Raw genomic sequence first — 27674 nt, 5'->3', positions numbered from 1 at the left:
AAGACACTGTATAAATAGACACTGTTCATATTAATACTTGGGCTGTCAGGTTAATTTAGTTTATTATATTAAAAAAACAATGTCAAGTCAAGTCAAGTCACCTTCATTTATATAGCGTTTTTAACAATATAGATTGTTTCAAAGCAGCTTTACAGTGATAATAGGAAATTAAAGTTACAGAGATTGTTTTGGCTCTAGAATAAAGTTATTGTCCAGCTAAAGTTAGTTTTGATTGATAGATTCACTTCTGTTGTAAAGGTCATTAGTTATTAACTTAACTGCTAACACAACACCGTTCTAACTTCGCACAACATCAGTGCCTGGTGGCTCAAGAATGCAAACCTTGAAAAAAATTTTTTTTATAAGATTAACACATTTAATCATAACCCTTGATTTGTCAATTTTGTATTAAAACTTAATAATAATATGCTGAGTTCTTAAGTCAGTTGCTGTCGATGCAATGCTTCACTTGTCTGTCTGCCCCCACAAAACTTTTATTGTTACATTATTTAATCTGTATCATATACTGTAATGTATTTTCTCATATAATGTAATTAATTCCACATGTTGATAGGGCTGTATAGCATATAAATCACATGTACTGCATTCAGAGAATGATAAAGCAACATCATGGCGACTGTAAACAAGTAGTGGAGATGATTCTCACGTGTAAAGCTGTTCCTCAAAGTCAGCCAGTGACTCACTGCTGATGTGCATCTGTTTGCTCATCTCATCTCCTCTTTCAGATCTGAGAGAGAGAGAGAGAGAGAGAGAGAGAGAGAGAGAGAGAGCGAGTGAGCGAAAGCGAAAGAGAGAGAGAGAGAGAGAGAGAGAGAGAGAGAGAGAGAGAGAGAGAAAGAGTTAAAACAATTTGCATTTGGTATATGATCTCTAATAATTGCAGTCAGGATGTTGGCAAGACGTCACACCTGCTGGGAGAGAACAATTTAAGGTTTGGAAGAAAAAAAAAAATCACAAAGAACATCTCAGTCACATTTCACCTAAAAAAAAAATGGAATAAAGAAAATGCTGCCTATTTTTACATTGTCATTTTTTTGGCTCCCAGGTTTTTACACATGAAAACATTAGAGCATTAATGACCCACTTATCTAAGACTTAAGTACCAAAGTACATATTTATATGTAATTTCATAATTGTCACGTTCAGGACGAGGAAGAAGACAAAGGTAAGCCAAGCAGATCGAATAGCAGCATAAACTTTATTAAACAAAACAAAAGAGTAATCAGTCAACGGAATAGTGTGCTAGAGCACAGTTAACAACACCAGACAATGACCAAACTGAACTGAGTGCAATATATACAGAGAGAACAAGGATCAGGTGTGTGAAATCAATGAGTAGCCATGACAACCAATGAAAACATACTTGGTAACCAAGAAACTATGACAAACATAAAAAATAATGAGAAGCGTTTGTGAAAATGAAACTCAAACAACAACTGAACGTGGCTGAAGTTTACTGACAAGAATATATGGTATTAATAATAATAATAATATATTCTATATTGCACATTTGTAATGATAAAGTTGCAATTTAGTATATTTAAAATCAACCAGTTAAAGGCCCACTGAAGTGCCTTGAAACACGCAGCATTATTCAATGTGTTGATGTAATTTCCACGGAAACAGGAAGACAGGGCGGGGCATATCAAACAGCTCCTCCCCTTTTTTTAAATAGCCAATAGCATTTCGTTTACATCACAGCTCAGTCAGAGCCGTTGAGCTTGGTAAAGCTGCATTACAGCCTAAGACAGCCACAGTCTAATAGATTCCCCTTTTAGATTGAATATGAAACTATCACTAAAGCAAAACAGTGAGCTTAATCATGCTGAAGATACAGTGTGTAGTTTAAAAAGTGTGTAATTTATGTTGGCACCGGTGTTGCTGTTTTTAATGCAGAGTCTAAGTACGATATGATCTTTGAAATACAGCATTCAGTGCAGAATTCAAATGGGTCCGATATATTTTCTAATCTGCGCTGTGTGCTGTCGTGTCTCTGGACCGGAGCTGTGGCGGTTCGCATGACGCTAATGTGAAACCAGACTTATTTCGCCCCAATGGAAAGCATATTTACATTGTCTGACTCTGAATCATTCCCTATAGTGCACTTTGTGCCATTCACCGTCTAGAAAATAGTAAATGTGTGAACAAGTGACCGATTTCAGCTGCAGATTCAGCGTCTATTTATAATTTAGGGGGCGGAGCTTCAGATTCTAGAGAGCATTTGATTGGACAGAAAATCTGATGAGAAGCTGAAGTGCAATAATGTCATCAAAACCATTGATCAACATTGGCGGAAGTGAGAGACTGTTAGTTTCGAACGCTTATATCTTCTAAATGCGAATGCTGTCATTGTTTTGGAGGACACCAGATTATAGATAACAGAAAGGCTAACCTAGTCATACTAAAAGCCATTACAACTTCAATTTTGATTTCATGGGGACTCTAACATCAAATAGCACTACAGTTAAAATCAAGTATGTGCTTTTAGTATGTTAGTCAATACATCAGAATAAGTGTACATTAAAGCATGACAAAACTAAGTGCACTTCTTTTTCACAAGGTTATTATGCTTTTTTTGCTATAAAAAAGAGGCCGCACATTACTGCTTTAAACTGTCAAAAAATGGTATCTGTATTAGTGATGTGTATCAGATCTGAAAGCATGGTTTATATTTCCACAAGAATAAGCATAATTAATAACTCATGTTTCCTTGTTTTGAGAACAGCAGGTAATTATAATTCCACCACCTGGTTTCTAAGACACAAACTAATTCACATGCTTCGAAACGATTGCTGAACCGATATTGTGTGGGGAATTTGTTTTTGATGGCATAACCGGTGCCAAAAAATAAATAAATCTGTGATCTTTATGTGGCCTGTTTACACTTACAGCCAAACCAACATTTATTCAGACACCTTCGACATTTCTAACATTATCACAGTTTATTCACTATAAAATATGACTAGAACTCAGAGTTATCAGATCAGTTGATGTTTCACTGGTTTTGTCCGTCCTTCTGTTAGACTGTCTCGCAGATGAATTATGTTGAATATCTGTCAGCTGTTAAATTTAACTACACAATTAGATGATACCAGTTTAGATCAACCAGTTACCAAGCAATGCTTCATTTAGTTCAGTCTGTGTGTAAAAAGAGAATTAGCAATTAAAGAAAAAACACTTCAGCAAAACATGATCAGGTCAAAGTTATGAATCATTTTTGGCCCCAAATGTTTATAAATTTTACTGGTAGTCACTGGATGAAGAATTTTTGGGTATAATATGTCACAGTTTACTGTATTTTGCTCTCCTCACTTACATAAATGAACTATAGTGTCCTGCACACACTAGTAAACGCATATATCTGGTGTCTGAATAATCTTTGGATTGACTGTAATCTTTGGATTGGTTGGGCTACATCAGTGTATAGACGGACACAGGGTGTGTAAGAGTCGGTAGTTAACTCACACAGGACGAGTGTTGCAGAGAGAGAGGGGGCGAGAGAGAGTCAGTCCACAGTTCTCCAGCCATCGCTCTGAGCTCTCGTACACTTCACTGCGATCCTGCAACAACAGCTTCATCACTTCATACAGCAATGATGCTTAGGTAATAACTGCATGATTATAGGTAATGAAGGCACCAGTACATCTGAAGTTTGGGTTTGTCTGAAGATGGTGGACCGATCACTCGTCTCCATGTGAGACTCACTGCTCTCTGCCCTAAAGACCATATACATAAGACAGGGGAGAATGTCTCTTTATAATCTGCATATCAAACACAGATGAACATAGAAACCGGATCTGTTGTGTAAGTTCACCACTCGAGGGGTCCCGTCTTCTTCTGCTCCATACGGAGCATCAAACTTCCTGATGCCACAGGTTCTCTGTGGAATAGTAACAGTGTTTAATAATGCGATGAACACCGATTAACTCTTTGAGGACTGATCTCTAACAACTGCTTAGTTCACTTGTGTCTAACGTTACAAAATATTTCTATTTCAAATAAAAGCTTTTTTTTTTTTTACTTCTAGTCATCGAAGAATCCTGAAAAAAAAAAATAAGTAAATGTTTTCTTCAGCAGCAAATCATCATACTAGAGTGATTTCTGAAGGATCATGTGACACTGAAGACTGGAGTAATAGTGCTGAAAATTCAGCTTTTGATCACAGGAATAAAATTGTAGTTTTGATCAAATAAATGCAGCCCCAACACACCAAAAAACATTAACAAAATCTAACAGGACCCAAGCGTTTGAAAAATATTGTGTTTGTTGTTCTTATATTGTTTGGTACTTTTATGTTTTTGTTTTATAAAGTGCCTTGAGTACTGGCTGCATTAGGTTAACCGATATTATATTGTTGTTATTAGTATTAGTAACAGTTTTATTAAGAAGCTAATATCTCCATCTCGTGCATTTTAATAGGCCTATGTTAAAGAACGTTTCTGAAAGGAGATTCTACATTCCTTTCTTGTGATTTTACCGTAGCAACGACCCAAGTATGCAGTAACTATGGTATTCTGCAGGAAAAATCATGGTGAGGTGCCGCGAGCTTATCAATGTTTACCTTCACGTGACGGTGTTGGTTCTGAAGCTCGCGCACGTACAGTATATCTATGATCCTCGCGCAGAAACCAGTAAACGTCCGTGTGCGGCTCACACTCATCAGTGACTGACAGCTGCTGTGTTAGGCGTCTCCATAGTAACACACTGAGCCATTCAGCACGAGTGCGCCTCACGATCTCATGTTGACAAATTCATGATCAGTGCTACAGTTTGCTATTAATTCAAGCATTAGGCATACTGTTATTATTGCTGGTACAAAACACGAGAAGTACTGATGGCACGGATGGCACGACTTTTTTTACTGGAGCCAGCAGTGACCCAGACTGATGTTCAGTTCGTGAACGAATCATTCTTTTGATTAAACTGGCTGAACCGGTTCACTAGGTTTGACAGTATGCTTATGTAATAACATCCGCGTTTCACGTCATTATTGGGTGCTTTAATAATATAATTGCGTATATGTGACAACATTGTGTGATTGTGTACACAAATAAATTGTTAATCGTTTTTTTTTTTTAAACTGGTTAATTGAAACCAGAACCAGTTTGAAAAAAGAACCAGTTTGCGGAAAAGATTCGGACTTCCCATCATACGGACCTATATAGCAACTGCATAAAACCCAACAACCCACCCAGGCGGTTTAGTCGTCATTTGGTCAGAGTGACGTTACTTTATGACAACGTTGTGAGGACGTCGTTGTAAAGTTCCATTTTTTATAATCTTGGCTAACGTTCCAGAAACGTCGTGGGCACGTCCTCAAAAGACGTCGCTAGTTTATCCCATGGAGAACGTTGTAGAGACGTTCAAGTTCAAAACGGTGCGCAACGTTTTGCTACGGTTTCCTGGTTGAACGTCATGTTTCCTGCGTTTGAGATACGTTTTCTCTTGTTTGGTGGGTGTGTCAGAACTGCAGTCCAATCAGCAGCAACATGTATAAACTCGCACAATGGGTTCAAGGAAAGTAATTAGGGCCCAAGCCCTGAAAGGGCGAAGGCCCTATTGTTTCCGTAAGGATTATTAGGGCCCAAGCCCTGAAAGGGCGAAGGCCCTATTGTTTTCGTAAGGATTATTTTTTTTTTTTTTTTTTTTTTCTTCATTATTTTTTTGTGTGCCTTTTTGCCACTTTTGGGGCCCTTAACATGCTCAAAAACTCTTGAAACTTTGCACACAGGTCAGAACCCGCGGCCATCAGGGCCGGACTGAAGCTGGTACCCGGGCGTGGCAGGGGGGCTCGACAGCGCCCCCTGGAATGGGGTCCGAAATCTTGGTCCATATATCAAACACGCTTGCATGTAATATGAAACTCAGTACACATATAGATCTCATCGGGCCGAACAACTTTCGTGCTCTAAGTTTTACAAAAGCCCAACAGGAAGTCGGTTATTATACGTTGTTTGGAAAACGCATACAATGGAATGTGAAATACTCCTCCTAGGGAATTCATCCGATCGCCGCCAAACTCGGTGTGAATGAAGTCAAGACATTGAGGATGAATTCTTGCGAACAGATTTTTGATATCTCGAACGGTTTGGCCGTGGCGAGGAAACAAATTTATGGCGAATAATGGGACACAGGAAGTGTGTTATAACTTCTGCATACATTATCTGATCATGCTGAAACTTCAGCAGTGTGTTCGTTGTAAGAGGCCGATCACATGGATGTGATCTTTGTGAGTCAAAGTTATAGCGCCACCAACTGGCAACAGGAAGTGTGTCACTTTCAAAATGCTTTGAAATCACTTATTTTTACCCGATTTGCTTAAAACTTTATGTGTATAATGTAGACACACGGCAGATGTAGACCTGTGAAAGGATTATTGATATCTTAGATACTGTTGCCGTGGCAACGCATCAAACTTTAATATTCTTTTCGGATACTTTTGAGACTCTTCACATGCTTGAAAATGCATGAAACTCGACAGACACATCACATTTATTATACAGTAGACATGTGCAAAGTTTCAGAAATGGGCGTGGTGGAATGGCTCAGTAGCGCCACCTTTAGTCAAAAATGGGGGCTTAGTTTTTCCTAGAATCACAAAACTTGGTAGGTGTATTGTTCTCATCAAGCAGGACACCTTTCTAATTTACAGTCATTACCTCAGACCCACAGGAAGTCAGATATTTTGGTTTGAATGTGGATTTTCTGGAGAATTTTCTCTCTCTCTCTGTGTGTCTGTGTGTGTGTGTGTGTGTGGGGGGGGGGGGATTTGTCTATTCCATTTAATCTTTGTTCTTCAAGGTTTCAGGGGCTTTTGGGGCCCTTAACGTGCTCAAAAACTCTTGAAACTTTCCACACAGGTCAGAACCCACGGTCATCAGGGCCGGGCTGAAGCTGGTACCCGGGCGTGGCAGGGGGGCTCAACAGCGCCCCCTTGGACACGGTCTAAAAACTTGGTCCATATATCAAACACGCTTGCATGAATTAATATGAAACTCGGTACACATATAGATCTCATCGGGCCGAACAACTTCCGCATTCTAAGTTAGTACCTCCGCCCAACAAGAAGTCGGCTATTATGGGTTGTTTGAAAAACGCATGCTGTGGAATTTGATGTTCTCTTCCTAGAGAATTCATCCAATCGCCTCCAAACTTGGTCCGTATGAAGTCAAGACATTGAGGATGCTAAATTGCGGACTGATTTTTGATATCTCGAATGGTTTGGTCGTGGCGAGGAAACGAATTTATGGCGAGAAAAGAGAAACACGAAGTGGTATAACTTCTGCACACATTAACTGATCTTGATTAAACTTCAGCAGTGTGTTCGTGGTAAGAGGCCGATCAGATGGATGTAACTATTGTGAGTCAAAGTTATAGCGCCACCAACTGGTAGCAGGAAGTGTGTCACTTTCAAAATGCTTTTGACAAAAGTGAGGGGGTTAATAGTTTAGCATCCAAATACATCGCAAATATTAAAACATTTTGATTCTAATGAGAGGGTTACGTGAGACCAACACAGCTTACTTTCGTTTTTATTTTTACATTAAATTTAAAGGATTTGTTGTGGAATATTTTGAGTGTATCATAAAATCAGAATAAGGTAAGACAAGTAATAATTTCTGTCTTATATACTTTCTGTATATATATATATATATATATATATATATATATATGTATATGTGTGTGTGTGTGTGTGTGTGTATATATATATATATATATATATATATATATATAGATATAGATAGATAGATATTTATATACACATATATACACACACATATATATATATATATATATATATATATATATGTGTGTGTGTGTGTGTGTGTGTATATATATATATATATATATATATATATATATATATATATATATATATAGCTGCGAGCAGCGATGGAGGGCCAAAGCCGGCGGCACCGCCATCCCCGGTGCCTTTAGGTAACTAAAGGCACCGGGGTTGCGGTGCCACCGGCTTGGGCCCGTAATCGCTGCTCGCAGCTATATTTTTTTTTCTTCATTATTTTTTTTTTTTGCCTTTTTGCCACTTTTGGGGCCCTTAACATGCTCAAAAACTCTTGAAACTTTGCACACAGGTCAGAACCCGCGGCCATCAGGGCCGGACTGAAGCTGGTACCCGGGCGTGGCAGGGGGGCTCGACAGCGCCCCCTGGAATGGGGTCCGAAATCTTGGTCCATATATCAAACACGCTTGCATGTAATAATATGAAACTCAGTACACATATAGATCTCATCGGGCCGCACAACTTTCGTGCTCTAAGTTTTACAAAAGCCCAACAGGAAGTCGGTTATTATGCGTTGTTTGGAAAACGCATACAATGGAATGTGAAATACTCCTCCTAGGGAATTCATCCGATCGCCGCCAATCTCGGTGTGAATGAAGTTAAGACATTGAGGATGAATTCTTGCGAACAGATTTTTGATATCTCGAACGGTTTGGCCGTGGCGAGGAAACGAATTTATGGCGAATAATGGGACACAGGAAGTGTGTTATAACTTCTGCATACATTATCTGATCTTGCTGAAACTTCAGCAGTGTGTTCGTTGTAAGAGGCCGATCACATGGATGTGACATTTGTGAGTCAAAGTTATAGCGCCACCAACTGGCAACAGGAAGTGTGTCACTTTCAAAATGCTTTGAAATCACTCTCTTATTTTTACCCGATTTGCTTAAAACTTTATGTGTATAATGTAGACACACGGCAGATGTAGACCTGTGAAAGGATTATTGATATCTTAGATACTGTTGCCGTGGCAACGCATCAAACTTTAATATTCTTTTCGGATGCTTTTGAGACTCTTCACATGCTTGAAAATGCATGAAACTCGACAGACACATCACATTTATTATCCAGTAGACATGTGCAAAGTTTCAGAAACGGGCGTGGTGGAATGGCTCAGTAGCGCCACCTTTAGTCAAAAATGGGGGCTTAGTTTTTCCTAGAATCACAAAACTTGGTAGGTGTATTGTTCTCATCAAGCCGGACAACTTTCTAATTTACAGTCATTACCTCAGACCCACAGGAAGTCAGATATTTTGGTTTGAATGTGGATTTTCTGGAGAATTTTCTCTCTCTCTCTCTGTGTGTCTGTGTGTGTGTGGAGGGGGGGTTGGTCTATTCCATTTAATCTTTGTTTTTCAAGGTTTCAGGGGCTTTTGGGGCCCTTAACGTGCTCAAAAACTCTTGAAACTTTTCATACAGGTCAGAACCCATGGTCATCAGAGCCGGGCTGAAGCTGGTACCCGGGCGTGGCAGGGGGGCTCAATAGCGCCCCCTTGGACACGGCCTCAAAACTTGGTCCATATATCAAACACGCTTGCATGAATTAATATGAAACTCGGTACACATATAGATCTCATCGGGCCGAACAACTTCCGCACTCTAAGTTATTAGCTCCGCCCAACAGGAAGTCGGCTATTATGGGTTGTTTGAAAAACGCATGCTGTGGAATTTGATGTACTCATCCTAGAGAATTCATCCAATCGCCTCCAAACTCGGTCAGCATGAAGTCAAGACATTGAGGATGATAAATTGCGGACGGATTTTTGATATCTCGAACGGTTTGGCCGTGGCGAGGAAACAAATTTATGGCAAGAAAAGAGAAACACGAAGTAATATAACTTCTGCATACATTAACTGATCTTGATGAAACTTCAGCAGTGTGTTCGTGGTAAGAGGCCGATCAGATGGATGTAACTATTGTGAGTCAAAGTTATAGCGCCACCAACTGGCATATATATATATATATATATATATATATATAGTGTAACTAAAGGCACCAGGGTGGCGGTGCCACCGGCTTGGGCCCGCAATCGCTGCTCGCAGCTATATTTTACAAATGTGTTCGATGCAGCTCGGTATACGCAACAACTGAGGATATTAGAAGACATGTTTGTCGTAAGTTTTATTGTAAAAATATAGGATATCAACATAATGATGTAGTTGTTTATATTTTTAGCTTCAATGCAAGTGTATGACATTTGGTATAGAAATAAACAATGGTAATTAAGTGCTTTTCCTAAAAATGAGAAAGAAAATACAGGGTATTAAAACAGTATGAACTACAAATAAAGTCAGTATGTGAGGCTAAATAGATGTGTTTTAGTCTGAATTAGGTAAGATGTGTGCTTCCATTTCAGTTTCAGCAATCCCTTCACTCGATTGGGATGTTCTCTTTTGTTCTGGGCGGCAAGTGCAGTAACTGTAACATCGGGCATATTTTGTAGTATTAAACACATATTTATACCGACTTCATCAGGCTCCGAAAATTCTTCACAAAGAACACAAAGAATGGCCTTCTCAGCTGCCATAGTTGCAACTCTTGCGTCATCAGAACAGTGTGTTCAACGCATCACCGTTTCTGTTTAAAAAACGTTGTGCAACGTTTTGTCGGGACTGAACGCAGCCGTGGTCCACTGGTCACCAGATAACTTTTAAAGCTACACTGTGTAGGATTTTCTCCCATCTAGCGGTGAAATTGTTTATGACTACCAACTGAATATTACTTTCTAGCCCCTCCCATTCCGAGGGCGTTTTAACTCCTACGGTGGCCGTATTATTTCAAATCTGCCGGCAGTCGCGAGTAATCTTCCCCTCGCATTTGTCAAGGTGCCAGCACATAAAAACGCAAAAGGCGACGCTTGAATTTCCAAGTATGTCCCTCTTTGTCGACTCGCTCGTATGTATTCTAAATGGCAGATTCTACGCTTACGAGAATACTTAATTAGTTGGTAGAAGTAATTACACATTAATGAGCACATATCATTTTGAAAGAACAAAGTGTTTTTTGCAAAGAATTAACTTAAAAAATTACACAGTGTAGCTTTAAGAAAATTGCATTACAAGTATTATCCTAGTGATATGCCATTTGGATATTATATGGAACATTTACTTAATTCATCAAAGATTTTATCTGGTGACCAGTGGACCACGTCTCTACGATGTTCTCCTTGGGATAAACTAGCGACGTCTTTTGAGGACGTGCCCACGACGTTTCTGGAACATTAGCCAAGATGAATGAATGATCGAAACCTTTTTCATTAAGATTATAGATGTCCTCACAATGTTGTCATAAATATAAACATTATATATGCCTATACAACGTTTATATATATATATATATATATATATATATATATATATATATTATTAAGGAGGTTGAGTGTTCGTAAAAAAAATGATAAAAGAACCACTTCACATGGAGGAGTGGCATTTTGCACATATATGACCGGGTTTAAGAACTTCAAAATGAGTTTTAAATTCATGAGATTTTTATTAATTTATCACATCTAATGTGTTAATTCTAGATGTTTTGTTTATTTATGCGTGTGCACGTTGAACATTCGAGTAGCTTTCAAACCCTGGAGCGGCGCAGAGTTGCCATGGAAACGGCGCAGCAAACACAACTGACAAGCAGCAAACTATCGAAAGCCAAATGGTTCACAATTCGCGTGCTTTTGACCGCCGTATCAATATTAAAACGCCGTCTAAATAAGCGCCGTCAGGCGACAAGTTAACGTCACACGCCGCGCCACTCGCCGATAGATGTTAAATTGACACCACAGGCCACTCAAAATGCAGATTTATGAGCTCATCTACATGGCCCCTCCTATACTGAGTTTACAAGTCGGAGAGGACAATCCCGTTTGGAAGAGCGCTAAAATTGCACGGAGAGGATTTGTTTTGCGGTGTAAACACACTGTAAATGACTTTGAGTGTGAAGTGTAAATGTAAATGAATTTTGTTCAAGAAAAAATAAAAATAAATAAAATAAAAAGGTCTAGCTTAAGATCCGGCGCGATGTAGTCTGGCTCGCCCCTCCTGTTATCAGAGACCAGCAAAAATGTCTGTAGAGTCAAATCATTTCAATGTCTAACTGTGATTAGGGATCGCATAAATGCCCAGCTAATTTGCACATAAATATCCCTTAATTTCCCTTTATGCAATCCCTTAAATTCATTCATCAAATTATATTTAAATTAAATATATCAAAGTTTGGGAGGAGCACGTTCAGATAATCAAATCAGCACGGGATGAGTTAATCAACTCATTGAGTGCGATAGGATTGAGTTAGCCATTTGGCTTAGAACTAGGCTATTAACGTCGCTGTCTTCATGAAGTGCTGAAATGTTAATGTATCATCATGACATGGCCTGTCAGGAAAAGCAGACCCAAAAGCTGGGAATTTGTAGCAAATCAAACTTTATTTTTATGGGGTGGCCTGTCTGAGTGTGCGACTCCCGGCCTAATGGTGTCCCTGATCGGCATTAGCCTAAATAATTCGTAACATTAAGCATTTAAGTTAACTGAAATAAAGCTGAAATTAGGCTAAATAAAATGGGCCTATAATATTAGTTGACAAAAATAACGAAAATTTGAAATGTTGCCTTGCAATAGACTGAAACAAGTTGAAGTTGAAGCTCTAAAATTATGAACTGGAAAGAAATAAAAACTTAAACTAAACTTAATTAGCCTATAGCTAAATTATATATAGGCTAGGCCATTTTTTTTTACAGTCTGTGATTCTGAACCATTTGGCTTTCGATAGCAAACTCCCTCTCTCGCTGTTGTTTTCACTGCTTTCAGGTGAGTTTAGTCTCTAAAATCACACAAATAATACACGCAACTGTTCCTGACACTTTTCTTATGTGTTATTGACACACATCTGTTGATTATTTACTTAATAGAAATAGTTTAGTGCCTTCGAAAAAGTCCGTTAGCATCTCACCCGTTTTCAGAAGAGGTAACGTTAACTGTTAGGCTAACCTAAACTCTGGTTTATAAAGGTTTGGGCTTTTATTTAATCAAGTCTTTTTGTGTAAACAAGATTTTTTGTTAGTTTTGTAAAGGTTTTGCTGTCAGTTGAATGGGTGATTGGAAGTTGGCTAATTTATTTAAAAAACTGATATTTAACATAAATGTATGTGCTGTTAATCGATGACGTCACTTACACGGAGCGCATGTGCATGAATGTGAATATCTGCTGTCAAACAAATACATATTCGTGGACACATGTATGGTAGGCTATATAAGCACAATTTTCACAAACCTGTATGCAGGGCCTAAAACTAACTTTTTGCCACACATGGTAAGAAAAAAAAAAAATAAAGAAAAAAATAATAAAAAAATAATAATAATATTAAATATATATATATATATATATATATATATATATATGTATATGTATATTACCTGTCATGTAAGTTTTTGTTGTAAAAACTGAAGTTATGAAACCAAAATATTAGATACCAGTGAAAAATCACAATTTTTAGGTAAAATCAAATGTAAAATAACACTGCATAGTCTTCACTGTATAAATTAAACAGATTAATCCTTAGCAGCGAGTGAGTCTTTCGTTGTTTGATTAACATAAATGACGACTGCAGCAGATTTATATTGGGCTGCTGTCACTTTAAGTGCTAATAATGCACTGTTCCAATATACTGATACACGTGTTTTCTTTCTCATCTGCTTCACTTATGAAACAAGGACGCTCACCAATACAGGCATTTTACAGGTGCAAGACGACATGAAAGCTCATTCACGTTTGTTCACATTCATGTTCTAACAACTCTAACAATTCATAAAAATACTACTGGCCAACTGGCGAATGACAGCGGTTCATATAAACACAGATTTTTACTCAAATTTGGTGTTTGGCGAGTGTTAACTTTAGGTGCTGTCTGTATGCAAGTTTGCTTATTTCTTGATGTTAAACAATAGGGATGCGAATAAAAAAAGAATCATGATTAATATCATTCAGTTTTAATTTAAAGACATTGATAAATTAGTAGTTTTTATTAATACTTTGAATTCGTTTTCATTTTTATATTTTCCTTTTAAAGTATTAGTGTTTTTTTTTTTTTTCATTTTTATTAGTTTTTGTTTTCGTGTCTATAGCTTTCATTTTTTTTTCATTGGTTGCTAGGATGCCGTAAGTGATTGATAATGTGTTGCTGAGGTTGCTAGGGTGTTCATATTTAGTTATTGAGGTTGCTAGGGTGTTCATATTTAGTTATTAACATCAATTTAAACTAATTATAAACTAAAATAATATAGCATGGATGATCCATGTGTTAAATTAGACCAGGCCCTGTCAGAGCACCCTTCAACATTGCATTCTCACATTTGAATTTAACAAACCCATTTCAATTTCCCAAACTTGCAAAAGTTCAAAATTGACGTCAGAAATCTCATCCATTTAATGTCAGTTTCTAAGAATATGTTTTTTTTTAATAGGTTTGACTTGAATGCGAAATACTGAAAAACCAGGGTCCATGAGCAAAGGGAGTATAGCTCAAAATAGCTCAAAAAGGGTAGCGGGCGGATGTTTTGAATATTGCAAATTTAATGGCTTGTTGCTAGGCAACCATACACCCCATGCTTGCACAAATTACTCTAAACGCAATTAGCCACAGACTCTTCATGCATGCAAAGTTTGCAGATTTTTCGCCATACAGACAGAAAGTAGAGCAATGGTTACAACCTGATTCCCAAATAAAGCAAAGCTCAGTTGAACTCAAGCAGTCGACCTTCTTTTATGCCTTTTATTGTATACAGTGAGATACTGAAACAAAGAGTAGCGGAGAAAACAGTTGTCTTGCCAGTAACATGAACCTGTTAACAGTAACTGTGCACAAGGACAGCTAACATCCTTTGATAGATAATACTGTTACTCGTACATTTGTTTCCTTCCCTTTTGAAATCATAAATAGCTTTTCATTACCCTATATGTCATTGATGTTCATTACCCCTATACTTTTTTTTTTTTCTTCCATTTTATGATGGGTTTCCAAAAATATCCAGAGCAGAAGCAGTCTTTAGCGCGGAGGTGATGCCGTCCACCGTTGTTCTCGCAGTTCACATTAATTTAGTGCGATACGCCTTTTGCCAAAAGCAATTGTACACATCTTGCCCAAATGCAGGTGGGGGAGTTCCTCTTATAAACATTTTTATCAATTCTTCAATCCAAGAGTTTGCCCCATATATTTACGAGAATCGTCTAAAATTGGAATAAATATATCTCATCTGTTTGCCATCCCTATAATGAATATGAATGTTTCCAAGGAAAGTGCAGTCTTTCGAAGCATTAATGAAATTAATTTAGTAAAGAATGTAAAGGCGACTGAGCATATGACCTTCCAACAAATGGATTGAACAGAAAAGCACATTCAAATAAAACCGAAACACACTTAAAGGGATACTCCACTTTTTTTTTTGGAAATAGGCTCATTTTACAACTCCCCCAGAGTTAAACAGTTGAGTTTTACCGTTTTCGAATCCATTCAGCAGAACTCCGGGTCTGGTGGTACCACTTTTAGCATAGCTTAGCATAGATCATTGAATCGTACAAGACCATTAGCATCTCTCTCAAAAAAAAATGACCAAAGAGTTTTGATATTTTTCCCATTTAAAACTTGACTCTTCTGTAGTTACATCGTGTACTAAGACCGACGGAATTCTCATTCCTGCGTAATAATCAAGAAACTTTGCTGCCGTACCATGAAAATAGTCCCCTGCTCGGTAGACTAAGGGGCGACTATTTTCAGGCGCTGCGTCATATCATTACGCCTGCTGGACCCATGGTACGGCAGCAAAGTAATGAGAAAGGAATGAGAATTCCGTCGGTCTTAGTACACGATGTAACTACAGAAGAGTCAAGTTTTAAATGGGAAAAATATCTAAACTCTTTGGTCATTTTTTTTAGAGAGATGCTAATGGTCCTGTCCGATTCAATGATCTATGCTAAGCTATGCTAAAAGTGGTACCGCCAGACCCGGAGTTCGGCTGAATGGATTTGAAAACGGTAAAACTCAACTGTTTAACTCTGGGGGAGTTGTAAAATGAGCCTATTTCCAAAAAAAGTGGAGTATCCCTTTAAAAGGAGATTTCATTAAAAAAACAAAAAAACAACTTGTGGGCAAAATGTAACCTTCATATCACACATCCATCATAAATAAAACACAGTTGTGATTTCGTTCCACTGTAAAGACACTTTTACATGGTACATTTGCTTTCCGACAAACGGGGAGCGCTTCAAAATCAAAACAATAACAGGGTTGATACTGTAACAAGCACACATTCTCGAGCTCCTTTTATTCAGTGTCAGATAAATAAATCGCAGCATTTTAATGAAACGTCCGTGATCAAGGCAGAACATAACTTACAGGGCACACATTTTGTCTTGGTGAGGGGACAAAAATTAAACTTAAAATCGCTAAATAATGAGGTAAGGAGTTCGTTTGTGTAGTGCTTGACCTACTGAAATGGCTAATACCGCACAGTGCTCCTCTGAAACGGAACCCATGCCCTCATTCATACAACAAAAACAGGTTTATGGCACATTAGCAAATCAAACCAAACAAGTAAATGGCTCTGCAAATCCAGAGACCAAAAACAAAGAAGAGATGAACAGGTATAAAGTCAAAGCACAAACACAATCCGCCTGTGACTCTACAGAACTCGGCCCGTAGTCGAGCGAGGACAGGCGGGAGTTTCTTTTGGTATGACGTCAGATTCAGAGAAATATCGGAGCGTGGTTTAAACAGCGAGGCACAGCCTTGCAGGGTCCTGACCGGCAGTCCCGGAGCGCTTGCCTCGTGTCGTGCCGAGCAAAAATGTTCTTAATACTGTTCCCTTTTACCGTTTTCCCTCTTTTGTAACAGTGCAGCGTCCTGGAGAGCTCTTAGAGAGAATGCGGGGAGTCCCATTGTGACCCCTCCCAATGGACTGAGCCTCCGGCCCAATGTGTCTGTGCCCGCATTCTCCACCATTATATGTCATTTTTCCGCACAAAGGCGGAGCGCATACATGTGCGTGAAGCTCTGCCAAACCTAAACGAACCAAAGATAACGGAACTATACTCCAAAGTAAGGTAGTACTGGAAGCAGCCGCTGTGGATGCACTCAGTCCTTTCCAGATGGGCCTGTGTACTTCAACGCCCAGATCCTTTGGGTCGAAACTCAAAGGTGCAACATAAAGACAGCACAGGTTTAACTAAGCACAGGTTGGGCGAAGGGGAGCATGTGGTCGGACGCACTCGCATGTAGTGTGTGCAGTAATCGTCTTATTAGTTTTGCAGTTTAATGAGTTATTATACCATATAACACCATCCCCTGTCGTCGCCCCTTCTCGATGAGTGCCGGTTCTTTCCGTTTCACGTTGAACACCCCAGCTTGTCCCAGCTGGGACCGTCCCCTCAGCCAGGAAGACAGACTTTTCCCGCAAACAGGAGCCCCACTATTGTGAAGAAGATGGAGAGGACGAACAGTACGTAAGAGGAGCCCACCACTGTGTTGTTGGGTAATTTGTACGGTTGTCCTCCTACTTCATTGATGTAGAATCCTATTGGGAATATGAGGGCGGCCATACAAAACAAGATCACTGCAAAAGAGAAAGAAAAGCAAGCGTTATTATCAGGACAAAAAGAAGAATTTACACAAATACAATAATTAGGACAAATTAAGGGTGGGGTGGTTAAAAAATGCAGCAATTACAGGGAAAAGACAACAATGGCTGGAAAAGACAAATTTTTTGTCCATAGAATAAGGGAATAATACATTTAGGAAAAAAAACTGTTTACATCATTATTTCCAATTTTTGACCAGCAGGACGTAATTCACCAAAGCAGTACCATATGGCTAATTCACACTGTATTCACAACTATTTTATTCCCGGTATAAAATTAGGGAAAACGGTGAATGTCACAACGATTTTAGTGTGTTTTGTTTTTAGCCTTCAAGTTTCCTGGAGACTCAATCCTTTCATGTTCCTTCTGTGTTTCATGAATTGCAAGCGCAAGAACATTAAGAAAGTCAATATTCAAATTTGTTGTCGATTATTTTGACAATAATCGATTTTATGGATTAGTTGTTGCAGCCCTACTTTAATAGTAGATTAAGAAAAGTCCATTTGATAACTTTTTTGAGGTTTGATTTGAAGATATTTCTTTTTTTACTAAAATTAACAGAGACAAAAATCTAGTTAAGTGTAACATCATGTACTAATTAGGTGGTACACTACGAGTGTCTAACAACGAACAATTTATCTCTCCACAATAACAGTGCTGAGATATGTGATATTGTGAAATGAAAATTCACATTTGTACTGTTGGTGGCTGATCCCCTCCCCAAAAGTGACACCATGAATGATAAACTGGGGCTGGGTGATAAACCAGATCATTTCAAGATCACGATAAAATTTATATTGATGATAAGCTCTGGATATTTTTACCTGAAATGGATTACCATATACGTTTATCACACAGCAGCCAGTCAGTGTAGGGGAGCCTGCGAGGAAATTGTGTAAAAAAAAAGAAAAAAAAAAAGAAAAAAAAAAGGTAACAACGTACATTATATGGAACTGGTTCGGGTTTCTTAAAAAAAATAAAAAATAGCACAGGTTAAGGGCCGATTATTAAAAACATAACACATTTTTGCGGTTTAAAAACGAAGGTCGGTAAAAAAAACAAAAACAACAACCAACAAAAAAACTGCAAACTCGAGACAAAAGTTACTCTTTTGTCAAGTTCTTTTTTAAAAGTTGAAGTTTTTAACTTGAGCACCGTGTTTTTAGACCGCAGTGTCATGCGAGAGACTCTGCAAAAGATGCGAACACAACGGTCATACACGTCCATCTAGCGTGTTTACATAGAAATGCAATGGAAAAGTAGCGCAGTGAAATGGAAAAACGTGTTGGTCCGGGCCAGATGGTGTGCAAAACATGTCGTCAGTCGGTTCCAACCAAGACGGGAAACGCAACAAACCTCTTCCATCCCAGCGACAACACAGAGAGCACGAAAATGCGGTCCATTTTTAATCTGTGTGGCATAAAGTTCACATTTTGCACTTTTTACTCAAATTTCTACCTCAATCATTTCATAGCTGTAAAACCAGTGCATAGTTTATATTGTTTGAACTTTATTTTACCTAACAGTGAACTTTTTGTTTTCTTTTTTCTTACCTCTACCCTACTTTAAGAAGTTAAAAGGCAACCAAACTCCTATTGTACGGCAGTAAAAGCATGTTTGCACAATTAAAAGTTTCCGTTTTTTTGGTTAAAAAAACGATATTCTAAAATGTAATTAATGAACCCTCTATGTTCAATATGGAAAATGTCAATCAATTTGGGGAAAACCATTTTTTATTTTTTTTTTGCATATCTCCCAGCCCTATGATAAACCCTGCCTAAACTCTTCACCGTATGGATGCTCGACCCCTAATTAAGATTGCAGAGGGGGGAAAAAAACATGTTGACAACAGCAAAGTCCAGGAATGTCTATTCCCAATCATTAACCCTTCAAACCCTCTGGCCCGTCACGTTTACACCAGACCTCCCCCCTGACCCCCTGATATCACTCAGCATGGGTTCACGTCAGCCTGGCAGAAAAGCTTTTAGCCAGAGAAAAACAGACACTGCTAATAGATGCCTGAGTGCAGTCTCGGCTCAATCTCGGTGCTCATATAAGCAAGATAATAGCATCTTTCAGCAGAACACAGCGCTGCAATTAAACATGACGACCCTGAGAGAAGAAGTGCACTGATCTGTGCGTGTCGGCATTAAGCTTCTGCCTTTGAACAATTATTGCATAAACCACTTTAGTCGGCCTCGGCTCTTAGACGCACACAAAGGAGCGGGTTAAGGAGATGAATGGTAACTAGGCTGTGGACAAAAGGTCATGCCCTCAGCAAAGAGTAAAAAATAAGGCACTTCCTGCTGTGGTCTCCATTCTGTTCATGCTGTTAAAAAAAGAACAACATGTTCCATGAAAAGAGGTGAGGTGCTTTTTTGAGCACAATGAAGAAAATATTAATTGAATGGATAGAGTGGAAATAGAAAAAGGCTTTGGCCCTGACACATTTATGTTGCTAGCGGATCTGTCTAAGAGTTTATTTCTGCTGTTGGATCGAAGGATACAGAAACGCATTTGGATTACCTACAATCTGGCACCACAAAGCTTAATGATTCATCATTTATATTTTAAGGGTACGTCTACACAACAATGATACGCTTAAAACTGAGAAGTTTTTCCTCTGAGTTTTCCGCATACAGACTCCATTGTAAAAAAAACGATCTCTATTCACAGGGATCCATGAAAACGACAAAAAAAAATAACGCTGTATTCTGCTGCCAGGCCAGTAGATGGCGATGAAACAATGTAGACTGAACACGTAATACGCATGTGCACGACGTCATCGTCTTCAGAGATTCGCAGTTTTGTTGTTTACAACACGTTTTCAAAACGTTGCGTTTTCAGGCACCCAAAACGCCGCTGTCGTGTAAACGAACGGCCAACACACATAAAAAGTTGTAAACGGTGTCGTGTAAGTGCCCCTAAGTGTTAGTTTTGAGCTATACTGTATACAATTAACTCATACATGAACAAAAAAGAAACTTTTTCTTTTTCTGGAAGCGATGCGCACAAAATTTTGTCTCTACCAATAGCTGAACATTATTTTGGTTCATTAGTTAGGCCTAACATTAATGTATTATCTAACATGAACTAACAATGAGCGATACATTTGTTACAGAATTTATTAATCTTTGTTGATGTTAGTTAATAATAAATACAATTAATAAAATTTAAATACAGCTGTTCATGTTAGTTCACAGTGCATTAACTAATGTTAACAAATACAACCTTTGATTTTAATGTGTTAGTAAATGTTGAAATTAATATTAACTAAGATTAATAAATGCTGAAGTATTGTCCATTCTTAGTTCTTGTTAACTAAGGAAGTTAACTAATGTTAACCAATGAACCTTATTGTAAAGTGTTAAATTTTTTTTTTTTTTTACATTACAGCCAATAACTGATTGAAATAATACACTATTCATATACAATTTTGCCTGTAATATATCATATAGACTCGTACACAAAATACTCTTATTCTAACAGTACGCCAGCCTTGAAACTCCAAATGAACCAATGTTACATCAACGACCTCAAAGCATGGGTTATGAAGGCTCTCTCTGTTTTACTTTCTTCTTATTTAATGTTGTCCAGCAGTGCATCCTGGTTAAGCCAGAAGCCTGAGCAGACAGAAGCTAATGTTTACGTCTGCCATATGCTGAAGCCACAGCTGTGGACCCGACAGCAGACGCCGGGCCGCGAGCGTAACCTGGTGGAGCTGGGCGTGGTGCGCGGGACACAGGGGGCTTGTGTTCGTCACACAAAGCTGCTCTTTCAGGTTCGGGTGGCTTGAGGCCAGGGGCAGCTTTAGCCCAGACACCTGTGTTAACCCCACCTGGAGCCCAAACACTCCGCTTTAAACGGACTACACACAGGCCTTCCAACACTACAGCGTGGACACAACGTGAACGTACATCAGATCTAAAACAAGCTTTTACAATATTTGCAGGTTATTTTTGCCATGCAGATTTGCATGTCCCACTTACACCACACGTGTCTTAATATATTGGATACAATAATCTAAGGCTGTCCTCAACTAAAGATGTTTCCAATGGACTACTAGTCATTTGTTTAAGCCATTATTCGACTAATCACACATTTTTATTTTATTTAATAACTTAAATCTATACTGGTGGGAATGCTAAACCATAATGAGCCTTTAATATTATATATACACATATACACATATACACATATATATATATATATATATATATATATATATATATATATATATATATACATACATATATACATATATACATATATGATGCACCGATGTGAAAATTGTGGCCGATACCGATAACCGATATTAATATTGCTGTTATGGCCGATACCGATATTTACCGATGTCGATATATCTCTGTATAGAAAACACATTTTTATGATAATCAAATAAAAATCTATTTTCCAAAACACACATGCATTATATTGCATTGCATATAATGTGTGCTGGTCAACTTGTCTAAAATTAAGAAACCCCTAGAAAACAGTATAAAAAAAAAAACATAGGAACATTGTGTATAGGATAGGCTACTTAATTTATTATTCCAATATCCAAATATGATACTAAAAAAATACCACAGGGAAAAGGGCTTCTATTTGTGACGTGCTGTCTTTGGGTTTGAACATTGCACATTTTAAACAGGACACGCATTAACTGAATAAATGTTAGCCAATTAGACATGTGCCGGTATTGGGTAATGCGATAAATCGCGGTAATGAATATGCACGATATTGTTATCGCGGGCACTTCAAAATACCGTGAAAAATAATAGATCCGAATTTAGATTTTTAAAACGCGCATTATAGCTTATTTTCCATCAACCGCTTAAACAAACACTGCGTATATGCTGCGCGAAACACTTGCGCACTCTGATGTAAACAATCGCCACGTGTATAAGCATGCGGCCGGTGCGCACTTCTAGTCTAATGTAAACAGTCCTCACATGGAGAAGCAGCATGGTGGAAGGAGGAACGCCGCCGCCGATCTATCCGGATCCATCCCGCTTCTAAAAGCAGAGCTGCCAACTCGACGCATTCAGCGCGAGACTCTTCACACGCTCACGCCACACATCCGTTTTCTCACGCAGAGAAAAATCGCGGAGCAAAGAGGACACGAAGACGGTCAAACAAGACAGAGCAGGTTACTTTTGATATGAAACAGGAGAACAATTGTGTCACAGAACGTTACATTTAAACCATTTAATGACCAGCAGCATGTTAGATGACTAAAACAAATAGATAAAGAGGAGTATTTTGCTGAATATGTGCACTGCACTTTTTTACATATTTATTATATTTTTACTTGTGTCAAGTTACATAATTGTTATTATAATGAAAACCACATTATATTTGATTTAATTAGTTATTTGTAACCTTTAATAATACCAGCTGATAGGGCTCTATGTGGTTACATAGCATTATGTGCGATTTTTTTTTTTTCATGAAAAAAAAACAAAAACATGTGGGCCATCTACTGTAGCCTTCCTAATATTTATCCAAAATTAGTCAATATTGAATCAAGATTTAAATCAAATCCCAAGTATTGAATTGAAATCATTAAATTTGTGTTAAGCAATACAAACAGTAGCCTACCAGTCATTGTACCATGTAATCATTGTAACATGTTGTCACTAAACTTAATAAAATTCAGTTTAGTTACCAAATGTTTTGACAATCACAATTACACCTTGTGATGCAAGTTTTATTTATTTTTTTACATCCCCCCCAATCCATCTGTTTCTCATGTGCAATTAAAATATCGTGATAATACCGTATACCGTGATAAAAGATCACTCAATTAATCGCAGCATGAAAATGTGATACCGGCACATGCCTATAGCCAATACAAACATATTTATAGAAAACAGTTGACAATGAATAGACAGGAGTCCAATAATAGCAAAATCACTTATTCTAAAAATAATAAGTAGGCTATAAGACGAATCCGACATATGGGCTGTGTTAACAGTAAAACGTCCGTCATTTAACGAATTTTAAAAACACGGATGGATAATACAAAATGCTTTCTGACATTTTGACAGAAAAAAACAAACAAGCAAGAACAAAATTTAAACTTAGCCCGCCAATTTTTCATTTTACAATGATCTTCTCTCTCTGTGTGCGTGCATCTGTGTTTGGGAGAGAGAGAGCTCGCGCAGCACTGATACAATGGTAGCCTACTTTTTAATCCATAGGCCTAAGTAACGAACGCGCTAGTTTTCATACAAAATAAATATGTAACATAATTAGGTAGGCTACTTTAGTTATTATTAACACAATAACGTAACACATGAAGGCTACGTTTCTCAACACTGAGAATGAATAAATAAACGCCTGTTTCTCCACTCGCGCTTATCAGTAATCCACAAATCACATGTGCTGTCACTTTTGAGAAAAATCAAATTCGAACGGGTATCAAATATCAAGCAATATATTCAAATATCTACGAGTCAAAAAACGATCAGTCAAAAATGAAGAGGAAAAAAACATAAGTCGCACTGGACTGCGTTAACAATGTTACCGACGGGACAGTTCTCCGTTATGGACGTGAGCGCTCTGAAAGCGGCACTAAAAGACTGCTTTAAAACTTTCACAGAGACCTCAAACAGAAAGCACAAAGCCTGTATTTAAATTTAATTTCGTTTTGTATTAATTGTATCTTAATTTTGATCAATGTTTCATCAACCAATTGCCTGGATTTAATAAATATAGTAGAAAATATTTAATCAGGACACGGAGACGACGGTGCGTGAACCTGGAGCGCGTCTCATAAATGAAACGAAACCTACGTGCCTCACAGACCTGAGACATACAGAAAGCTTGAAATGTCTATTTCAAGAAAACAGACTGTTCTCTGCTTATGTCATCTGTATGAAATGCGTATTTCTCTCAGGCGCATTCACTACTGCAAAGATCGCGAGTCAGCATCATCAACTTCATCTTCAACTTCACACGTCAAATATCGGCCTGTTCACATCGGCCATATTTTGACATCGGAACGATACCGATGTGTAAAAAAATGACCATATCGACGGCCGATATATCGTGCACCACTAATATATATATATATATAACCACTAATATATATATGTGTGTAGCCGCACTCAAGCACCACGCATAAAGGTTGCTGCAAACCACCGGCAAAAGTACTGATTATGAATGTGTCGGAAAAAAATGGCAAGACGACATTTTGATTGTTTTATAATAAACTAGTGTTTTCCGAGTCAGTGTCAGCTGTAAAAATGAGAATGACACTTTTCATTACATAATCAGAGAGTGTTTGTTTTCTACTTGAATTTGTTTGTTTAAAAGTGGATATTTCAAGCTTTCTATAGATATATTTCTCATGTCTGTGAGGCAAGTATTCGTTGAGTTTCGGGTTGATTTTTGTGACACGCTATAGTTCACGGAGACCGAGAGGGCAGAAAGCGCATCCTGTTTGTTCTCTTTATTTTACAAAAGCAAGTTTTCTTTTTTTTTTTATTGTGAGTTTACACAAATAAAAGTAGACCCTTCAGTTTACAATGATGTCTAACTCTTATCTGTTTGTCCAAAAAAAAAAATGTATTTAAGATGTTTCCGCTGTTGTCTGGAAAAATGCAAGTATTTGCGCTGGAGCATCCATGTCACGAAGCGCGCTATACTTTAGCTTCCACTCCCCGCACAGCAAACACTGGAATATGCGCCTAACAATACATTTATGCACATTTATCTAGATTAACGTTAGAGCGAGTGGCCAATTTAAGTTGCATGTTTCAATTTAAGTTGCATGTTTCAAATGATAAGCCATATTTGAGGTCGATGGATGATAGCCAAATAGAGATGCGCAATATATCGGCCACCATATCGGTATTGGCTGATATCGGTTCATTTTTAATGTTAATGACCCAATAAGAAAATTTGTCCCATCTATTAAATTTCAGATGCGCACTGTTCAACCTGATGATTATGAGTTGCTTGAAATATGATTGGAGAAAAAAAGTTCAAGTCTGTCATATCGGCTACATAAAATTTGTAAATAAAATCTACATAAAACACAAATGTTTGGGACATGGATTTTAATGGTGAGACTTTTGGGTTTTTTTTGTAATTAGGCTCTCAAAAATGATGTAAAAAATTGGATTTACATTTATCAGCCAATATATCGGTTATCGGCTGTCAAATATAAAGAATTATCGGTATCGGCCAAAATGTTCAATTACACTGTAATTACCACAAGACATTACCACGGTACCACGTTAACGATCTGACTGCGTGACTTCATCGCATCCTAAACCGACTAGCCTAATAAAGTTTTGGTCAACTAAGCCTCTTCTCGTCAACTAACGTTTAGTCGAATATTAGGGGGCGGCCCAACAATATTCACTATTTTTGTTACAAATCATGTTAGTTGTTTTGTCATTATGACAATTTTGTAAATACAGGTGAGATTTTACAGCTTTGTATTGAGCAGAAATGCAAATTGTTTAGCAGTGTCCATGAGTGCTGCTGACGGTAAAACACTGGTACTTTTAAAATATTCAGTGTTTCTTCTTTTTTTCCTTCTCTAGCTGAAATGTTTCAAGCAAAACATGGCTGGGAATATTGGGAATACGTGCTCAATATCACTCCACATCCTGTTAGTCTTTAAAATCCCTTTAACATATCAACAGTCAAGTTCCTTCTTTCAGCAAGTGACGTTATTTTTTGGTGGGAACTGGTGATTTGTCAGGTTTTGTGGTATTAGTCGGTTTGTCACACTTTAAAATAATCGCTAAAATTAAAACATTTTTAAACATTCATGTTTTCCCTACATTGAGAAAAAAGAAAGAAAAAAAAACAGCAAAAAGATGGAGATCAGAGATCCTATCTAGAGAGTTTTCAACCATTAGCATCATTATGAAATATCTGTGTTTTGTGGCGTATCAATCCTGCGCTATTTAGCTAAACCGCCAGTCTTCAAACGTGACCCTGATGGAGGAGGTTATGATCCCAGCCTGTGGAGCTGTTCTAGTTAAGGAGCTGTTGCTCTTTTAAACGCCATAACTACCGCCCACAGACACACACACACACACACAGCGATAGAAAAAGACAAGTGACTCACCGAGGTTCAGAGACGCTAAAGCGGAGCCTGGACAATTGGGACTATTTCTTTCCTGTTACCACGGCAACCATGCCACTACGTATGCAAATCTCAGCGAAAACGACTTTCAACAGCATCTCTCTGCCAAAGACCATTTCATAATCACACTGTACTTGGCTATTATGACACACTAGAGAGCCGATTATACATTTTGGGCTTTTGATTGCACAACAGAGATGACAGAGATAATCAGGAGCTAATCTGAAGTTTTGTGCCCAATTAAAAATAGCTTTTGTTTAATACACTCACAAATAGCTCAAGGCATCCGGGCGTGTTCAGGAGAGGTATGTGTTTACCTCAGATGGTTTTTGTTTTCTTAATTTGGCAGGCAATTAAATGGTGATTAAAATTTTATAGACTTGGGACTGAAGGAGTAACTGGAGCCATATCTCGAATATCACAGAGACTCGCGGTGGGAACTTCTGAACAACAGCGGGCTTTAGTCCCGCCCACTTTTTATAGTGGCATTGCATTGGTTTCAGTCATATTTTTTCCTTCCATTTTTCCCATAGGCATAAAAAAACAAAAATAAAAATAATAATAATTTAATTTAGTAGTGTTATAAGCCACGAAACAAGCCAACCAGCTACAAGGCGATCCACAAAATTACCAACTTTTATTTGAAACAAAAAATAATGTGAAAACACTTAGTGAACTAAGAGGGAAAGAACTAATCCAAAGAATCACTTCAAATGACAAATGAATTAAAGGATGGTAAAAAAACAAAACAAAACAAAAAAACAATTAATTTAAAGGTGTTTATAACATCTATAGAAACAATATATTTAAAGTTTATTGCAAAATACATATATTGAAGTATTTTGACCGCATCACTAGACAGACTCGGTTACCTTATTTGCAGTGCATCATGGGAGTGGGCGGAGCTAAACAGCTCTTTTGGTGCAAACTTGCTCGCTGTGACTCTGATTGGTGGAATTTTCTGTGCATTTATTTTATGGTAATTTATGTCTGTTTTTTTTTTTTTATCTATCATCAATTCATTCTCACAGACACATCCAACCAAGTAACTTTACAAACATTTGCACATCAAAATAATCCTAAAATTGCTCTTTTCGGCAATATAAGGCTTATTACGG

At 37.9% G+C, this 27674-nt stretch overlaps 2 protein-coding genes across 2 annotated transcripts in view; both read right to left on the bottom strand.

Annotated features, from left to right (window-relative positions):
- Window positions 1-4641, bottom strand: part of vwa3a (von Willebrand factor A domain containing 3A) — a 43697-nt gene extending 39056 nt beyond the window's left edge. Inside the window, exons 1-5 of the mRNA XM_084118488.1 lie at window positions 4583-4641; window positions 3836-3901; window positions 3665-3737; window positions 3487-3581; window positions 668-748 (exon numbers count right to left, since the gene is read on the bottom strand). Of these exons, the coding sequence (XP_083974614.1) occupies window positions 668-748; window positions 3487-3581; window positions 3665-3737; window positions 3836-3876 (290 nt within the window). The 5' untranslated portion in view covers window positions 3877-3901; window positions 4583-4641. The remainder of the gene's footprint in view (window positions 1-667; window positions 749-3486; window positions 3582-3664; window positions 3738-3835; window positions 3902-4582) is intronic.
- Window positions 4642-16102: 11461 nt separating this feature from the next.
- Window positions 16103-27674, bottom strand: part of mosmoa (modulator of smoothened a) — a 36549-nt gene continuing 24977 nt past the window's right edge. The window contains exon 3 of the mRNA XM_084124121.1: window positions 16103-17422. Coding sequence (XP_083980247.1) covers window positions 17238-17422 — 185 coding nt within the window. The 3' untranslated portion in view covers window positions 16103-17237. The remainder of the gene's footprint in view (window positions 17423-27674) is intronic.

This window comes from Abramis brama (assembly GCF_963993115.1).
Source record: "Abramis brama genome assembly, chromosome: 1".
Taxonomy (NCBI): domain Eukaryota; kingdom Metazoa; phylum Chordata; class Actinopteri; order Cypriniformes; family Leuciscidae; genus Abramis; species Abramis brama.
This window is presented reverse-complemented; position numbering and strand designations above follow the sequence as displayed.